Source organism: Denticeps clupeoides, chromosome 12 (assembly GCF_900700375.1).
Source record: "Denticeps clupeoides chromosome 12, fDenClu1.1, whole genome shotgun sequence".
Taxonomy (NCBI): Eukaryota; Metazoa; Chordata; class Actinopteri; order Clupeiformes; family Denticipitidae; genus Denticeps; species Denticeps clupeoides.
In genome coordinates this window covers 4348167-4364946 of record NC_041718.1, presented here as the reverse complement: position 1 = coordinate 4364946, position 16780 = coordinate 4348167, and the positions used below count along the sequence as shown (strand labels likewise).

Here is a 16780-nt window from a genome sequence, read left to right as displayed (position 1 = left end):
GACATCAGCCCACCGAGAGCCAATCATCGTGTAGCTTACCCAGGACAGGCGGAAGCGACGTGGTCCTCCAAGGGCAAGTAAACGCAATTTCATAATTCGTTTCTGAACAAACCAGAACGCAACTATTTAGATTCTGTGTACAAAACCTACATTACTCAGATTGTCGGTATATCTTCCTGTATGTGTCTTAAAACTGCATTTACTCTTCTGGTCGTGACACGTTAGCTAGACTGGCATTTTAAATGGTAGAATTATGATTAATTGACTCGTTTTCATATTTGATGTGTAGTGTAAATCTGTAGTCTTCTGTGTGTTTTTATAAGTCCACCTACACTACCTTTCAAAAGTTCAATGTCCTTGTTTTCCATGAAAAAGCATGAAATGAGTTTGAATATTAAAACCTAAACAGAATTATGACTAGTAGACACATTTTGAAATGATGACGTAGTCTACCCTGTTGATGCAGTAGATACTATAAGCTAAGCAGGTTTATTGCTTTTTTTAATCAGCGAAACTGCTTTCAGCACTACAAAAATATTTGAGGGTTTTGTAATAACCAGTGAAGCTTGGTTAATAAACACATCATTCCATTGGGACACAAGACTAGTTGATGCTGATTAAATATTTCATCCACTTACTGCATTGTAAATTTGTCCTGGTCCAGGATACGGCACGTGAGACGGGGTTCTCCTGCCCCACCTTTGGTTCAGTGGTGGCCTAGCGGGTAAAAAAAGTGGACCCGTAATCAGAAGGTTCGAATCCTGAATTGCCAAGGTACCGTCCCCACACACTGCTCCCCGGGCGCCTGTCATGGCTGCCCACTGCTCACCAAGGCTGGTGGTTAAATACAGAGGACACATTTTGTGGTGTCACTTCACTTTTTGCACTTTTTTCATTTTCATTTATCAGACACCCTTATCCAGAGCAACTTACAGTCCCCCTGGATACACTCAGGGATAAGTGTCTGGCTCAGAGACACAATGGTAGTAAGTGGGGTTCGATCCTGGGACTCTGCCGGTTCATATGGGAGTGTCTTTCCCACAAGGCTACTACTTGAAATTAAATGCATTTACAATTATGTTGTAAATCCAACAGCTACTGTTAATTTACTATATTACTGTTTTGGGCCATTTGACCTGAATATTGTGCCTTAGCTCAAGAAACAACCCCTTTTTTTGTTGTTGTTATTTAAGAAAATATATTATTTGATGGTTTCATCAATCATTTACCAGAAAGTGTCCCTTTTTAGCTGACGTTGTAATATAAAAGGAGGGGCCGGTGGTGGCCACATGACATGACCTATATCCTCAGGCAGCTGACCCCCGACACCCTATATGCGCGAGAAATGCGTTATCTGGGGGAGCAGGAACAGGAGACGGGAAGCAGAGAACTATCCCTGGACGGAGACAGGTCAGCTCACTAGCCACCGTGGCTTCCTGCACCCCGCCACAGGCCGAGGAAAAGCAGACCTGTGGCCCAGAGAGCCACTGTGATGTAAGACTACCAGGCGCAAATGTGTTCGCTGCATTGCTCGCTCTCTACAAATTGTTGTTTTTCAGATTTTCAGATTTTATTTTTTTGAATTTTAGATTTTATGTGAATTTATGTTCATTGGGATGAATAAAGATGAATGAAATATCTGATTATCTATTCATTGTTAAAACTTAAATCTGTGGTGAAATCCAGTAATAATACTAGAAGCCAAAATTCCAGGGGAAATTTTGATGGGTCTGTCCAGGCATTGGTCACAGCTGCGGGCATGGGATTTGTAAAATGGGGCTTCTTTACTGTGGTACTGCAGTATCACTTCAAAGAAGTTTTATTTTACAAATCCGTTGTTTCTTTACGTTTGACGGTCTTTGCGTGGCGGTCTTTAACGCAAGACATGTTCTTTTTTTGCCATTCATAGCACAATAATAAATGGTCTGTCTTCCTGACAGATCCAATTAATACAGATAATGCTGGTGAACATTCAGTGAAACGGGAAAAAGGTTCAATGTTTCATCTACAAGGTGATCGTCTGCATGACAAAATGCCCCAAAGAATCAAGTCCTATAAATCCATTCATATTTAGTTTAACTAGGACCATTCATCCAGTGAACCGGTCAAACGTCTGATATTAGTATTAAACATAATTTTATTCCTGATTTCATTAATTTACACAATCTGTTCATAATTCTTCACATGCACATGGGAACTAAAAGAACGGTTAGGCACACGAGTACGATAGGAGAGTTAAAAAAAACCCCATCAAATTCAGGATTGACTACAACATCGCTAAATGGCTAAAGCGCTAAATGGTCTCGCCCCGCAGTACCTGAGTGAACTTTTAATTATTTACGACCAAAGGGTGCGGGGTCACTACTGGTACCCAAAGTACAGAAGGTCACAGCTGGGAGCAGATCCTTCTCCTACAGAGCTCCGCAGTCGTGGAACGGCTTGTCGGTCAGTGTCCGGGACTCAGACTCAGTCTCAGTGTTTAAATCTAAACTGAAAACACGTCCGTTTTCTCTGGCCTTCTGTTAAAGTCCCAGACACAGTATCAGTTATTGTCCACTCTATCACACAGTGACCCTGTTAAGCACACAGTGTTAAATTCACCTTAGTTAGGCTGTCATAGTTGGACCACTGTAGCACAAATATACCACAATAACCACATATTTGAATCTGCGCACAGACTACTGGCAGACTCCAGTGAAGAGACCAGCAGATAAATCCTGGTTCCTGGCAACTGCTAAACAAGGACTTAGCATGAAACGAGCTGTAGGCCTTTTTCTCTTATTGGACAAACCATCACCAGCCCTGCACTGACACCATTTGCAGGCTCACTCTACCCTGGAAGGGGGTCCCTCTCTTTATCACTCCTTCCCAACGTTTCTTCCTTTCTCTCTCCTAGAGTTTTTTTTTTTTTTGTGTGCAGAAGGAACAAAGTGTGGGGGGTGTCAACTGTAGGGTCTGTCAAAGCCCATTGAGACATACCGTATGTGATCATGGGCTATTTAAGAAATAAATGTTGCTGTTGTTGTTATTAGGTAAGAGTTTATTCTGGAGCCGTGGCAGGAGAAATGCAGCATTTTCAGTTCACATGGATTGAAATTTAACATTAAATACGTGATAAGTCATTAATAATATTGTCTTATGAAGTTTACAGGTATATTGGCCAGTGAAATAAAGATTATCTCTGATCCCAAAAAGATCTTTCAGGCACTCATGAGCAATGTTTAATTGCGCGTCAATTTCCGTGTAATTAAGAAATCGAAAGAATGACAAAAACAACAACGCTGACACAGTATTTCATATTTTACTTGAAATATACCAATTTATAGTCAAATGAAACCATTGCAATAAAAGAACAGCGATATGTCAACGCAACGCTTAAAAAGGAAAGCAGAGCTTCGCTTTTAACTGCACACCTCCAGTTTTGAACAGTGGTTGTGGCAAGATGTAAAATATTTAAGCATTGGCAGATCACAACCCTCATTACACATCCCATTACCTGCTTCTCATTTTACCTGTAAACTTTTTTTTTTCCCACCCCCAAGAACACTGAGCCAACAGTGGTAAAGTGCTGTAGAGAAAAGAGAGAACATAAAAAAAAAAAAACTAAAAAAAAAAAAACTCTCTAATATAACATCTGAGCAGAAAAATAAGCTCTGTACACTCACACTTTACTGTAATTCCCACTCGTTTCGCTGCTGTGCAAATTATGTACAAAGGCTAACACAGATGTGACGACTGTCATAGAAATATGCAAATTAGTTTGAAAGGGAGCCATTTTGGCAAACCCAGTTTTTTTTTTTTTTTTCTTCATATAGTATTTCAGTTACACCATGGTAAGGGTGGTATGTAATATTACATTTCTGGTTGACATTTTTGTGAATGTGGGGAAATGACACAGCCACAAAATAGCGCGCGCACACACACACACAATAAAGACATATAGGCACAATGGTAGATGTGGCGTGATTACAGAACTATAACAATATCCAAAACACTAGAACATTCCAGCACACCACCTTAAAGTACTGCACAGCTTGTTGTACGTTAAATTAAAAGGACTGCATGGTTGTCTGTATTGTATGTGTGTATGAATGATTTCAATAGTGGTACCTCCTTTCATGCATGTGTGTGTGTGAATACTAATGAGAAGAAAAAGCTGCCAGAACTTCCAATTTAGCAATTCTCAGGGTAGGAATTATCTTTACATATCTGAACATATAGCCTTTCTTCATTCTATTTCCAGACACATATTCCAGGTCTCACAAACAATTTGGAAACATTTTTTTTTTTTAAATTGTACAGACAAGGATAAGATGGACGCAGAAATAAATGCGGAACAGACACGGTCCTTCAGATGTGCGGTTTGCTGCGGTCGTTGGTCTTCGCCTTTTTCAGATGTCCTTTGCTGAAGCTCTGGATGGAACTCAGCAGGGCACCGCGCCCTGGCGAGCTGGGCGATGAGGGGACGGACTCGCACGCGGGTGGCGACAGGGTTGGAGGTGGAGGCGGTGGAGGGGGTGCCTGAGAGGCTCCTGCACCAAGGAAAAGAAGACATGTTGGGACCCTCTAAATATAAAATGGTAAAATGAGTCCTCTGCACAGCAGTCTTTACACTGAACCAAACACATCACAATCCACAACACAACTACACACTCAGATGGTACTTTTATAAAAGCGTGAATGCCATATCCTCTGTGGTTCTCCCTTTAAAATAATAGCTCTATGGCACTGTTTTGGAAATAAGTTGAGTGAACAGTTGTAGATTGTGACTTCCTAAAGTTGCATTGAGCCCTTGTTCTGTGCAGGTTACAATATTGGTGGGAATGAAAAAGTGCTATAAAAAAAATGGCAAGCACAAAAGGACAAGTCATTAAAAAAATAAAGGATCACCCAACCAAATAAATGTCTCAGTCGGAATACCCATTTCATTTACTAACGTATGACCAACAAGAACGCCTTGGCATCCTGTGACTGCTTTTGAAGCGTGAAAGTGAAGTGTGAAACGCACAGCACACGATGACCCATCACCTTGGTGGGCAGTGGGCAGCCATGACGGGCACCCGGGGAGCTTGGAGCTTTGCTCAGTGGCACCTCAGTGCACCTTGGCGGTTTGGGATTCGAACCCACAACCTTTCAATTACGGGTCTACTTCCTTACCCGCTAGGCGACCACTGCCTTAAGTGTTGTTATTAATATAGTATTGTCCTTAATAGAAGTGCCACTGTAATAGAAATGCCGCTGCAGGGTGAATAAACTGCAAAAGCCACATGCAGCGCATATTTATAACAGGATGGAAATGCACAATAAAATAAGAGGCAAGGTTGCAGAGTATGCAGAATGCTGGGTGCACAGCAGCCTGTGAATTCAATGGAAATTTTCAGTATGTTTGAATCATGCTGAACAACACCAGTCACTTTCAAATCAAGTGTAATGATAAAAAAGGGCCAAAGACTGAAGCCAAATTAACTGAAAGGAGAAGGGGAGGAGAGGGGAAAATCTGCTACGAAGACAGGGTTCGCTGCAACTTTAAAAATGGAAGGAATCTGTATTAAAATTACTTTACCCCACACATGTTCAAAATGGTGCATGCTCTACTTTGAAGACAGCAAAGGAGAAAGAGAGAGGCAGATACATGTTACTGATCATTTACACAAGTAGAATTAAAATTACTAAACAGTTCAACAGGTAGAAATGAAGAAAAAAAAAAAAAAAAAAAAAAAAACACTAAATGGAAACAAGAATGAAAGCTAATTCAGGAAAAGAATATGAGGATTAGACGGGCTGTCTGTACAACCCTGATCTCTAGGCGGGTTAGGCACAAATCCAATGAGGTCTGGAATAACGGTGGGCTCTCATATGCACAACTCAGACTACATTTCAGCACCAGTAGGTGGCGCCAATATGTATTTAGCGCTACAATTCCTAAACTACAAACACAATTTCAATAAATCGTTCATATTTCTCAGCAGCCGGTTCACCTGCAAATTGAAAATCCAGATTCAACACACTTCTTACACCTTAAATAAAATAGTGTTTATTAGAGCCAGACCCTGTATTTCCATGCACGCACTGCACTTAGTAAACCCAGAAGCACGCAGAAACTGGCAGATTACTGACAGATCGAAGGCTTGTATCATTTAATTCATTGCGTCTGCAGTATTGTTAAGACCTTTAAACTAAGGGTTTAAGGATTACTAGTCATTTTTAATTATATTTAATTTTGGAAAATCAAAGTTAGGACATTTTAAGGTCCGGCAGGGTTGAATAAAGGTCAAATAACCCCGCTACTGGTCTTTGGTGTGAGAGAATTAATAACTTCAAAAATATCTCAGATATGGTTCTTTCAACAAACATTCATTATGAAGCTGTGTGTAATTCTGTTTTCCATCTAACATGTCAGAAACATAATGTGTTCACACTGCCCTCTATCTTACCACATGAGAGAGCACTTCGCCAAATCATTTTAATGCATCATTCAACCACCGTTTAATGGCACAACCATGTGGGATGCACGTGACCTGAAGGAAACATACCTGAGGTTGGCGGAGGGGTTGGCGAGGATGGGCATGTGGGGGGTGAGCTGGCACCAGAACCTTTAAGGGAGAAAAAAAAAATTTTTTTTACTCTGTCACCAACCAAATATATACACTAAATATCCCAGGCCACTTCAGAGGAGACTACTGGCCCACGATGAGAACCTTTACAGTGCCGTTCACGCAGCGAATAGCGCTAAAGCAGAGGTCGAAGGGAATTCACACAATGCCTCAAGAGGGTGTGGTCCAGAGCAAAGGTTAGGCTTGGGTTTTTGGAACCGCTCCTTGAGATTCTCATTTGCAGGGAAACTTGGTTTAAACTACCATCTAAACCCTCGGTTGTGTATTAGGTACCAGGTTAACACAGTTCGGTGAAGCGTTAAACAGAATGCAGTCACAACATTAGAACTGTGGAATAACTTCATAATAGCACCAGTTAACGTTTTGTCCTGTAAACCTACCAGAGTTGTTGTTGTACTTTATGGACACATCCTCTTCATTTTCATATGCCGACTGTCTGGATTTCTGCAGAGATAAAAGACAGTGGTGCATCGGTCACATGGCTCGAACAGAGGAGAGAGAGTAGAGCGTGTGACGTGGAAGCCGGGGCTGAGAGAACCTCAGTCTGCATGCTACCTTCCTGGCCAGGATCTTCCTCTTCTTCTTCTCCTCCTCTGATCCATGGTGTGACTGGGCCCTGATGAGCCTTCTGTGCTGGTAAACCTTCATGTGAATCAATTAATACAAAACTTTTGTTTATGTGACTGAACCATGAACTAGATTTTAGGTCATTTTTGTAAAATATGAAAATATGTGAATTGAAAAATAAAAAAATGAAGTAACACCAACCATTCTCTGTTCCTCTTGAAGTCGCTTCTCCAAGCTCTCTTTGGCAGTTTTCAAGGCATCCTTTAATTTGGTACTGATCTACATTTATTTAAAACAAACTTTTGACTTCAGCAAAACAATACAAATGAGAGAGAAATGTTCACTAAAATAACAGACTGAAGGAACCGACTCACGCGGATTTACAGGAACGTAAAGCATGCATAAAACTGCAGCACCTGACTATAAAGTCATGAAGAAATGATTTACCTTGAACTGGGCCTTCTCCGAGTTAAACAGCAGCACGTCGCTGAATAGCCTGAAGCAGAAGCAGCGGGTTAAAAGCAGCCAATGAGGAAGCACAGGGCTGAGCCAACGTGGGCGCTGCAGTACTCACGGCGTCTGTAAGAGCTGAGAGATGGTGGGCATCCCTGCTTTACAGGCCTCAGTGGACAGAATGGACTGTAGCACGGGGACTATTTCACACAAACAAAAAAATGTATTCCTTTGTTCATTCATTTATTATTTTTTGATTGAAGAAAGTTTTAAAAAAAACAAAATAACAGAAAAATTTTCCCCACGAACCCACTGATGTGAAGGGGGCAGAAGGAAGTTGGTCAACGGGAATGGCATCGGGAGGTCTCCCATAAGTCATTTCATAAAGCAAGTGTCCAAACGAGTACACATCAATGGCCTCTGTTGTCTGAAAAGGACGAAACATTTAGACCCAATATCAATATATGACTGACGGAGCTACTACAGACCCCCCCCATATCAACTCACGTTGATCTTCCTGAACTGCGTGACGTAGGGCCGATAGTAGGAAGGGAGACCCAGCAGCGAGTTCTCAATGTCCAGCAGCTTACATGTGTTGTCCTCTACCAGCACGTTGGAGGCATGGAGGTGTCCATACGGGAACCCTTTGTCATGTAGAAATTTTAAAACCTACAGAAAAATAAAGCATATTTGACACCTTTAAATACCATTCCAATGTTGGATTACCCACATCTTATGTATTACTGTGAAAAATGTGGTTGATTAATCAATGCATGTTTGGTTGGATTTGTCTTTCAATGTTGTAAAATTCATTGATCAAACACAATACAGATACAGTATTTGTTTTATTAAAACAAAGCATCATGGTACAGATCAGAATGTGATTTTTTTGGCTATTTTTTACGTCAATACCAAACCAAACACGCAGATAGACGAATCTTAAATCAAATCCCTAATTCTGCTCGAACTCCAATCAACAATCTAATGACATTAGTAACTCCCTACCTGCAAGAGCATCTCACTGTGAACCCCCGCCCCCACCCCAGTGTCAAATTATTATTTGCTCTAAACAGAATAATGATTTCATGATTTATGAGTGTTGTAATCAAAGATAAAAAATTGAGCAGTAAACTAGGGCATGAGATTTTGTACAATATAATTTCAGACTTTGTTCTTTTCAGCTTAAATAATATATCTCTCTGTGACAAGCTCATCCAAACACACAAATTGGTGCTGTTTGTATGACTGTGTGATGCACCTCCAAAATCTGCCTCCCATATGTCCTGATCTGCTGAAGTTCCAGTCCCTGGATCTTTTTCGGGTTGCAGTACTTCTTGAGGAAAGGCTCTTTAGGTTTGACCTGCATGACAAAAAGGCAAATCAATAACGCTTCATAGCGCTCCTTCTGGGTTGGGAGCACATCAGCATGATCAGTAGTCTCCGTACAAAAAGAAAGGAATGATCAATACCTTACAAATGTGGTCTCTGAGGGTGCCTTTCTCATTGAACATTCGGATGACAAGTGCAGAGGACTCGCTGGTTGTGGCAAACGTGACTGGGTAGACATAGGGATTCTGAAAAGAGAAAATAGAACATTCCTTAAATTCCGTATAAAACACATTCCTTCATTTTTCAAGTTGGTTATAACAATCATTCAAAATGGCCTTCCTTCTTCTTCACGGCCATCCGTGCAGGAGCACAGTCCTCTATTATCTTTTTCTAAAAACCCAAACAGCATTAGCAACAGTCTGCAGACTCTGGGAGAAAATGAGGCAGTCTGTAGAGCAGAATATTTCAGAGAATAAAATAATCATCATTTGCTAGAGAGAAAATGACATTTAGATGGACTGTACTGCACAGGACCAGTTCATCCTAAAATAATCACAGCAATACTGTGATAACCTCTGCACTGATAGATCATGATCTTCACCTGATCTTGAGTGTATTTTCAAAGTCATCTCACCGTATACAAGTACACAGGCAGACAAGACTGCAAAGCTTCGGGGGTTCACAGTGTCCAAATGGAAATTTAAAATAACACACAAGACACAAAAACATGCCAAATGGGACGGACAAGTAGCAGCAATATGGCGGCAACTCAAGGATAAGATTGTGTAATATTCCGGATGAGGTTCTGGAAAACATACTGAACACCTTGGAGTGCAGGGCTGTACAAATGGCTAAATATGTTAATTATGAAGCTCCACTTCAACTCAACTCAGTGACCTTCATAAAAACAGCACGATGATGATGCAGAAACGTTTAGACAAGTCATCTGGAAAAGGCCCGTGTATCCACCCTCCCCCAACACATACCAATGCTTCACCTCTGTGGGTCGTCAGATGCTAGAGAGAACCTGACTGTGATGGTAACATTCCAGAGGGCCGGATTACGGTAAATCCTATCTAAATGTGGAACGCATTCGTAAGAGTCTGGAATAATGAAGTTATTCGAACGCCGTGGACACTTACGGATAATGAGGGGAGGAGCTTCATAGCAGCCTGCAGGTCTTTATCAGAGAGAAATTTATCAGGGCCCCAGTCAACCTGCAGACACAAGCAAGCATAATCATTAGTTCATTAAAACAAAGCTAAAAACTTTTAATCCACCAATCACACCCTAATGATGCATAATATACAGCATACGCAATAAAATACAATATATACACAGTGGATACAACTCTGCCAAGTGTGTCCCCTGTTTTGTCCCTAACCCACCCGTACCTCTGAAGGTATGCCATGGTATCTGAAACCAAGCTGTCCACAGCACAATTTAAAGTCATGTAAGGTGGGAGGCGGTGCCTCCATGGATAAGACATGGATCAACATCCCATGGCACAAAGTCAGCAACTCAAACTCATTTTTATGAAGGTTCAGAATCCAATCAACATGTCACAAGTGGGAAAATTTGTCATGGTTTTCCAACGTGAGGGACGCTTGGCTGCCAAAAAGGCTTTTCCCGAACCACTCTTATAGTAGGGGGCAGTGTTCATGACACATGCTGCCACATGCCCAGTGAATCAAAAGCCAATTCTGCATACATAACCAGCAAATTATTTAAATCAGGTGTTCCTCCCATCTGATTCAAGCCCACGGGATCTTGTGATCGCGTTACACAACTCTTTAATCTGCAACCATGGATAATAACCTGACCTTTGCTTCAAAACGGTGGAACACCCTCCTACCTCACTCCCTCCCATCCTACAGCACTGCGCCACTGGTCCTACGATCGCTCAAGATACACAGAAGACATGCAACTAGACATCAATGTGTGACTGTCCCCTAGATGTCGCCTGGGCCCTAGTGACCTAGCAGCAGAATGCTGACAAGCGTAAAAGCACGTATGGAAGTCACTCTGGATAAGGGTGTCTGTCAGATGTTGTAAATGGACACAAGCGCTTTCGAAATAAAGATTCTGGAAAAGGTATTTCATGAGAAGATTAAAAGAAACCGACAACAATAAAGTGTGAGAAAGTGAATTAGAACCCTGCAATAGATTTGTCTGAAATTACTTCTGTTTGAATTATGACTGCAAAAAAAAAAAAAAAAAAAAAGCTACAAATATCTAAAACAAATTACTTTATAACTGTGCTTGGACGTTTAAAGGTCCCCTGAATTTTTTTCCCCTTTTATATCGGTCTTGTTGGTCCCCTAAAACTGTATCTGAAGTCTCTTTCCAAAATTCAGCCTTGGTGCAGAATTAAGAAAGAAAGAAGAAAGTGAAGTGATTGTCACATGTGATACACAGCAGCACAGCACACGGTGCACACAGTGAAATTTGTCCTCTGCATTTAACCCATCACCCTGAGTGAGCAGTGGGCGTCCATGACAGGTGCCCGAGGATCAGTGTGTGGGGACGGTGCTTTGCTCAGTAGCACCTTGGTGGATTGGGATTTGAACCGGTAACCTTCTGATTACGGGGCCGCTTCCTTAACTTCTAGGCCCCTACATTACAGCCACTTTGATCCAGTCCCACAATGAGATTTCCCAGGACGCGCCGTTTCACCGTCTGTAGCTTTAAATGCTATCGAGGAGGAGAGCGGCCTATAGAAGTTGAGGGGACATTTGTGGAAATGACGTCAACACCATTCCCCAACCACGATGTTTGGTGTAGATAGGAAGTCATGTTGGCATTTTTCCAGAACAACATAGCATGTGACAACATAAGGGGACAAATTCCAGATACGACCATTCACCATTTCTAGCCACTGCAGGAAACTCGTATTAATGTTTAATTTTCATGACAGGGGACCTTTAAATTCACTGGAAATAGAGAACAAATAGTAGTCTAAACTTTCGATGAGTAACTTTGTGGTGTTTGTACCACGTTTAGTTCAAAGATATTCAAGATATACTTCGTTTAGGGAAATCAGAGGCAGAAACAGCTAAATTCACCCTGATTCCGCATTATTCCCACAGCATGACGGAAAAAACGTTTCTTTTTCTGGAAATATTGCCTCAACATGTTTATAAATGGTGGGTGCAGAATTTTGCCAAAGATGATCTCAGCGTCTTCTTTACCGATTAATAATCTCTCACATTATTTACAAACAAGAAGTCCCGGCCACGCTCGGCGTGGCTTGCGTAACGCCAAAGCGTAAGCCGTTCTGGATTACTGATCCAAAAGAATTAACAGTAACAACTGAGCTCACCCAACTTAAGACTTGCCGCTCCTTAAGTTGCTCTCGGTTTTTGATCAGGAAGTACCTCTTTCTCATTCTCCAACCTGGAATAAATCAGAAGAATTTATTTGTTATTATCGCAGCTTTTGTGAGTCACATGACAGCGGACGGTCCTACCAATGATGCTCTTTGTTACTGATTTGCTTGGCGAGTGTAATGGTCGCACCGTGGGTTCAATGTGAGGACTGTACAATGGAAAGTTGTGTTCTAATTATATCGCCATTAGCTCCGGACCGCACATTAAGCACATCTTGGTTTTCTGCACTATTTAAGAAAATATGCTTAAAACAGAAAGCTGCGCCTGTACAGCAGGGTATACAGGGTGGGCCGTTTATATGGATACACCTTAATAAAATGGGGTTGGTGACATTGAACCCATTTGTGGTCAGAAACTTGTAAATAACTAATGAAAGAATAAAGTTACATTAAAACCAAGCACACCGTTGTTTTTCTTGTGAAATTACCAATAAATTTGATGTGTCACATGACCCTCTTCCTATTGACAAAAACAAAAGTTGGGATCAAATGGCCACTATGGTCACCACCCATCTTGAAAGGTTTGCCCCCTCACATATACTAATGTGCCACAGACAGGACATTAATATCACCAACCATTCCCATTTTATTAAGGTGTATCCATATAAATGGACCACCCTGTATAATGTGGGATTATGAATTCATGTATCTGACTGGCACAATATGAAATATAGGGCACTGCGACCACCTGCTACAGAGAAAATTCTTCTCACCACACTCTCTGATTTAGGAGTCACAGGAACCGCACTAGATTGGTTCACCTCTTATCTCTACGACAGGTCCTTCAAGGTATCATGGGGAGGTGAGACATCTGTCCTCTCTAGGGTAACCACAGGGGTTCCACAAGGCTCTGTCCTTGGCCCCCTTCTATTCTCAATATACACTCGCTCACTTGGTCACATCATCCAATCACATGGCTTCTCCTATCACTCCTATGCTGATGACACCCAGCTCTATCTGTCATTCCCACCAGAAGATGCTACTATAGCAACAAAAATTTCGGCCTGCCTCTCAGACATATCGGCATGGATGTCTGAGCGACACCTCCAACTCAACCTATCCAAAACCGAGATTCTGATCTTTCCGGGCAACAATTCTCCTCAGCAAAACCTTTCAATTCAAATTGGATCGCTATTGTTAACACCCACGGCATCTGCAAAAAGCCTTGGGGTTTGGATAGATAACAAACTGAGTTTGAACCATCATGTTGCTGCGATCTCCAGATCCTGCAGGTTCACTCTCTACAACATTCGCAAGATTCGGCCTTTTCTCTCACAACAGGCTACGCAGCTCCTCGTCCAGGTAATGGTCATCTCCAAACTCGACTACTGTAACTCTCTCCTGGCTGGAGCCTCTGCAGTCACCATAAAACCACTCCAGATGGTCCAAAATATGGCAGCCCGCCTCATCTTCAATCAGCCAAAATACACCCATGTTACACCTCTCCTTACCTCCCTCCACTGGCTCCCGGTAGCTGCTCGCATTGAGTTCAAATCCTTGATGCTTGCCTACAGGGCTGTAAATGGAACTGCGCCCTCCTACATCAACACACTACTACCTAGATACACTCCTACACGCTCTCTCAGATCGGCAAACGAAAGGAGACTAAAAATTCCTTCTTCACGGGGTCTCCGATTCCAATCATGTCTGTTCTCCGTTGTTGTCCCTGGCTGGTGGAACAACCTACCCTCCTCCACATGACTAGCCGAGACTATCACCACTTTTAAGAAGAAGGTGAAAACCCTCTTATTCCAAAAATATTACAGACAAATTTAACACATACACATGCATACACATTTAACAAATAAATACAAAATGTATAAATACATTATAATTTTTCTTAGTCTAGCACCCAACACTCTCCGAGCATGTTCTTCAATGACAAGTCTAAGCCTTATCAGGGCTCTTAGTTTGTATACTTGATATTCTATAGAAATCGAACGAGAATTGCTGGTGTCTTCCCATTGTAAGTCGCTTTGGATAAAAGCGTCTGCCAAATAAAGTAAAGTAAAGTAAAGTAAAGTAAAATCTTACCAATGTCCTTCAGAGGCTCTACCACCTCCCACTTGGGGTCAGATCTGAAGAACATGGACACCTGCTGCAGGGCGATTTCTGGAGTCCAAAGAGAAATGGTCACGTTGGGGCAGAACGCTCTCATTCATATAGACATTTATGCATATTTTAACGAGCACCTGTATAGTTTGCGGAGTAATTATTAGTGTCCAGGAACTTTTTGACCATCTCGCAGCCGGACAGGACGTGGTGCTGGGTAATGAAGTTGAGGTAGGCCTGAAGGCCCTTCTGCCGTTCTGCTATGAACTCGCGATCCATGTTCCCCAACAGCTTCTTCGGCGGGAGCGGCAGGACGATGCCAGATATCTGGAAAAGGAGTCGAGGGCATTTTGCAAACTCATGGTGGTAGTAGCCTAGTGGTAACACACTCGCCTGTGAACCTGAAGACCCAGGTTCAAACCCCACTTACTACCATTGTGTGCCTGAGCAAGACACTTAACCCTGAGTGTCTCCAGGGGGACTGTCCCTGTAACTACTGATTGTAAGTCGCTCTGGATAAGGGCGTCTGATAAATGCTGTAAATGTAAATACCCCTAGACCAACAAGACAACATATCGATCAGTCTTTATTCAAATGCCGTAGATTTCTAATAGCCCAACGTGCTTGTTTGTGGACCAGTATAAACAAGATCTGATTAGATATGTTCATTTGTTGAAGTTAAAATGGCTTCAGAAAGCTGTAAATGTGCTCTTCTGTTTTACAGTCTTAATTACGTTAAACATATTTATTTTAGATGCGTCTGGTAAACTATGTAAATGTAAATGAAATTGACGTTACAAATATTACGACGGACGTGGCTTTGTCACAACTCACCGAACGCGAGTGCCACTTACCAACAGGCTGTTATTCAGCATATCGAAGTCGCTGTATCTCCTTATTATCTGAAGCGACAAAAAGGACAAACGTGTGAACACAGCGGCGCGTCCAGCGTCTTCGGGGTCCAGCAGGGATGGGAAGCTGGAAATGAATTGTTTACCTGCCAGCTGTTTTCCGACGAAACTCCCCTTTGCACACGAATGATGTATTCCTGGGGGGGCAGAAAACAGTACAGATGTTGTATGGGGCAGGACTGCTGCTCATGTCGGGCTTTTCGGATTCAGGGAACTAATGGGGTGGTAGTAGCCTAGTAGGTAACACACTCGCCTATGAACCAGAAGACCCGGGTTTGAATCCCACTTACTACCATTGTGTCCCTGAGCAAGACACTTAACCCTGAGTGTCTCCAGGGGGGGACTGTCCCTGTAAATACTGATTGTAAGTCGCTCTGGATAAGGGCGTCTGATAAATGCTGTAAATGTAAATATAATGCGCTTTGTGGAAGTGGGAATGCAGCGGCTGAGGGGGGGGGGGTCCGGATTCCCGAAACAGCCCCGCGTTTGTCGCGCAGTCAGCAGCATTTCACAGCCGAGAATCTTCCGCGTTTGCGGCGCCACGAACCCGCGCGTCCTTCGCAGATTCGGCCACTCTTATTCTCCGCGCATTTCCAGACACGTCCACGTCGAGCGAGTGCGTGTTACGCAGGAAGAGACGGAAACGGCGCGTTTATAAAACCCGTCACTTGGTAAAGACTGACGTGCGACCATGGTAAACCGGGCCGGCCGGCGGACCGACAGTATTTCATATGTTCCTCACGGCCTCGCTGTCCGGACCGAACCGCAGGCTCCGTTGCGGCGGAGAATGAAAGTGAAGCGGAGGAGCTAACATGCTAACCGCCCTGTCAGGGCGCCCGCTTCCGCCGCGGGGGACGGCGGGCAGGGCGGACCGAGCGGGCGGACCGCGCCGGAGGCGACGACGTCCCGGCCGAGCACGAAGGCGCTTTTTTTACCGTGTGCGACTGCAGAGTCTGACTGGCCTCGATGGCGGCCGTCAGGCGGACGGTGTCGTCCAGCGGCAGCAGCTTCCCCGCCGACGGCTTCTCCATGAACGCCATCGCGGCCGAGACGACGAGCGAAGCCTCAGAGGGCGGCAGCCGGCATGGTGCTTCCACCGGGACGCTGTCAGACGCCGCTTCCAGCCAGCAGCGGAGCGAGCTTGTTGATGGTGATGATGATGATGAGGCCCCGCCCCGTCAGTGTGAGAGAGTGAGAGAGAGAGAGAGAGTGACGCCTTCACGTCCGCGTCTTTCCCAACTCACAAAACGGGAAAAGGAGTCGCGGCTTCCCACAAACCACGACGTGCGATTACGCAAAAAACGTACTGAATCAGCCATATAAACTAAAAGGTGGTAGTAGCCTAGTGGGTAACACACTCGTCTATGAACCAGAAGACCCAGGTTCAAATCCTGCTTACTACCATCGTGTCCCTGAGCAAGACACTTAACCCTGAGTGTCTCCAGGGCGAGTGTCCCTGTAACTAC

The 16780-nt window shown here is 43.2% G+C and overlaps 1 protein-coding gene and 1 long non-coding RNA gene across 8 annotated transcripts; one reads left to right on the top strand and one right to left on the bottom strand.

Annotated features, from left to right (window-relative positions):
* The first annotated feature begins 1 nt into the window (after position 1).
* Positions 2 to 1640, top strand: LOC114800663 (uncharacterized). Of its 2 annotated transcripts, none has more exons than XR_003751422.1 (3): positions 2 to 77; positions 665 to 774; positions 910 to 1640. It is a non-coding gene; the product is annotated as an uncharacterized LOC114800663 (long non-coding RNA). The 2 variants fall into 2 exon arrangements; XR_003751423.1 differs by lacking the exon at positions 2 to 77 and adding an exon at positions 113 to 178.
* A 1642-nt stretch (positions 1641 to 3282) lies between these two features.
* Positions 3283 to 16524, bottom strand: pxk (PX domain containing serine/threonine kinase). Of its 6 annotated transcripts, none has more exons than XM_028998252.1 (19): positions 16250 to 16519; positions 15401 to 15451; positions 15258 to 15305; positions 14544 to 14730; positions 14386 to 14463; positions 12286 to 12359; positions 10106 to 10180; positions 9104 to 9208; positions 8893 to 8994; positions 8142 to 8303; positions 7944 to 8061; positions 7756 to 7834; positions 7629 to 7677; positions 7383 to 7460; positions 7170 to 7256; positions 6995 to 7058; positions 6534 to 6593; positions 5564 to 5591; positions 4397 to 4532 (listed from the first exon to the last, which is right to left on the bottom strand). In XM_028998252.1, the coding sequence occupies exons 1-18, from the start codon at positions 16352 to 16354 to the stop codon at positions 5575 to 5577; spliced, it is 1539 nt and encodes a 512-aa protein (XP_028854085.1). In that variant the 5' UTR covers positions 16355 to 16519; the 3' UTR covers positions 4397 to 4532; positions 5564 to 5574. The 6 variants fall into 6 exon arrangements, 3 of the variants coding, with proteins under 3 accessions (XP_028854082.1, XP_028854085.1, XP_028854084.1); XM_028998251.1 differs by having other exon boundaries at positions 4417 to 4532; positions 5564 to 5594; positions 16250 to 16520; XR_003751415.1 differs by having other exon boundaries at positions 4479 to 4532; positions 7153 to 7256; positions 16250 to 16524.
* Between the last annotated feature and the right edge of the window lie 256 nt (positions 16525 to 16780).

Excerpts from the sequence above, each read along its gene's own strand:
- pxk (XM_028998249.1), bottom strand. The coding sequence starts at position 16,354 with ATGGCGTTCATGGAGAAGCCGTCGGCGGGGAAGCTGCTGCCGCTGGAC. Across the intron at positions 7,257-7,382 it reads TTCAAGAGGAACAGAGAATG|GTTTACCAGCACAGAAGGCT; the intron begins GTTGGTGTTACT and ends ATTCACATGAAG. Across the intron at positions 7,059-7,169 it reads GGAAGATCCTGGCCAGGAAG|AAATCCAGACAGTCGGCATA; the intron begins GTAGCATGCAGA and ends TTATCTCTGCAG.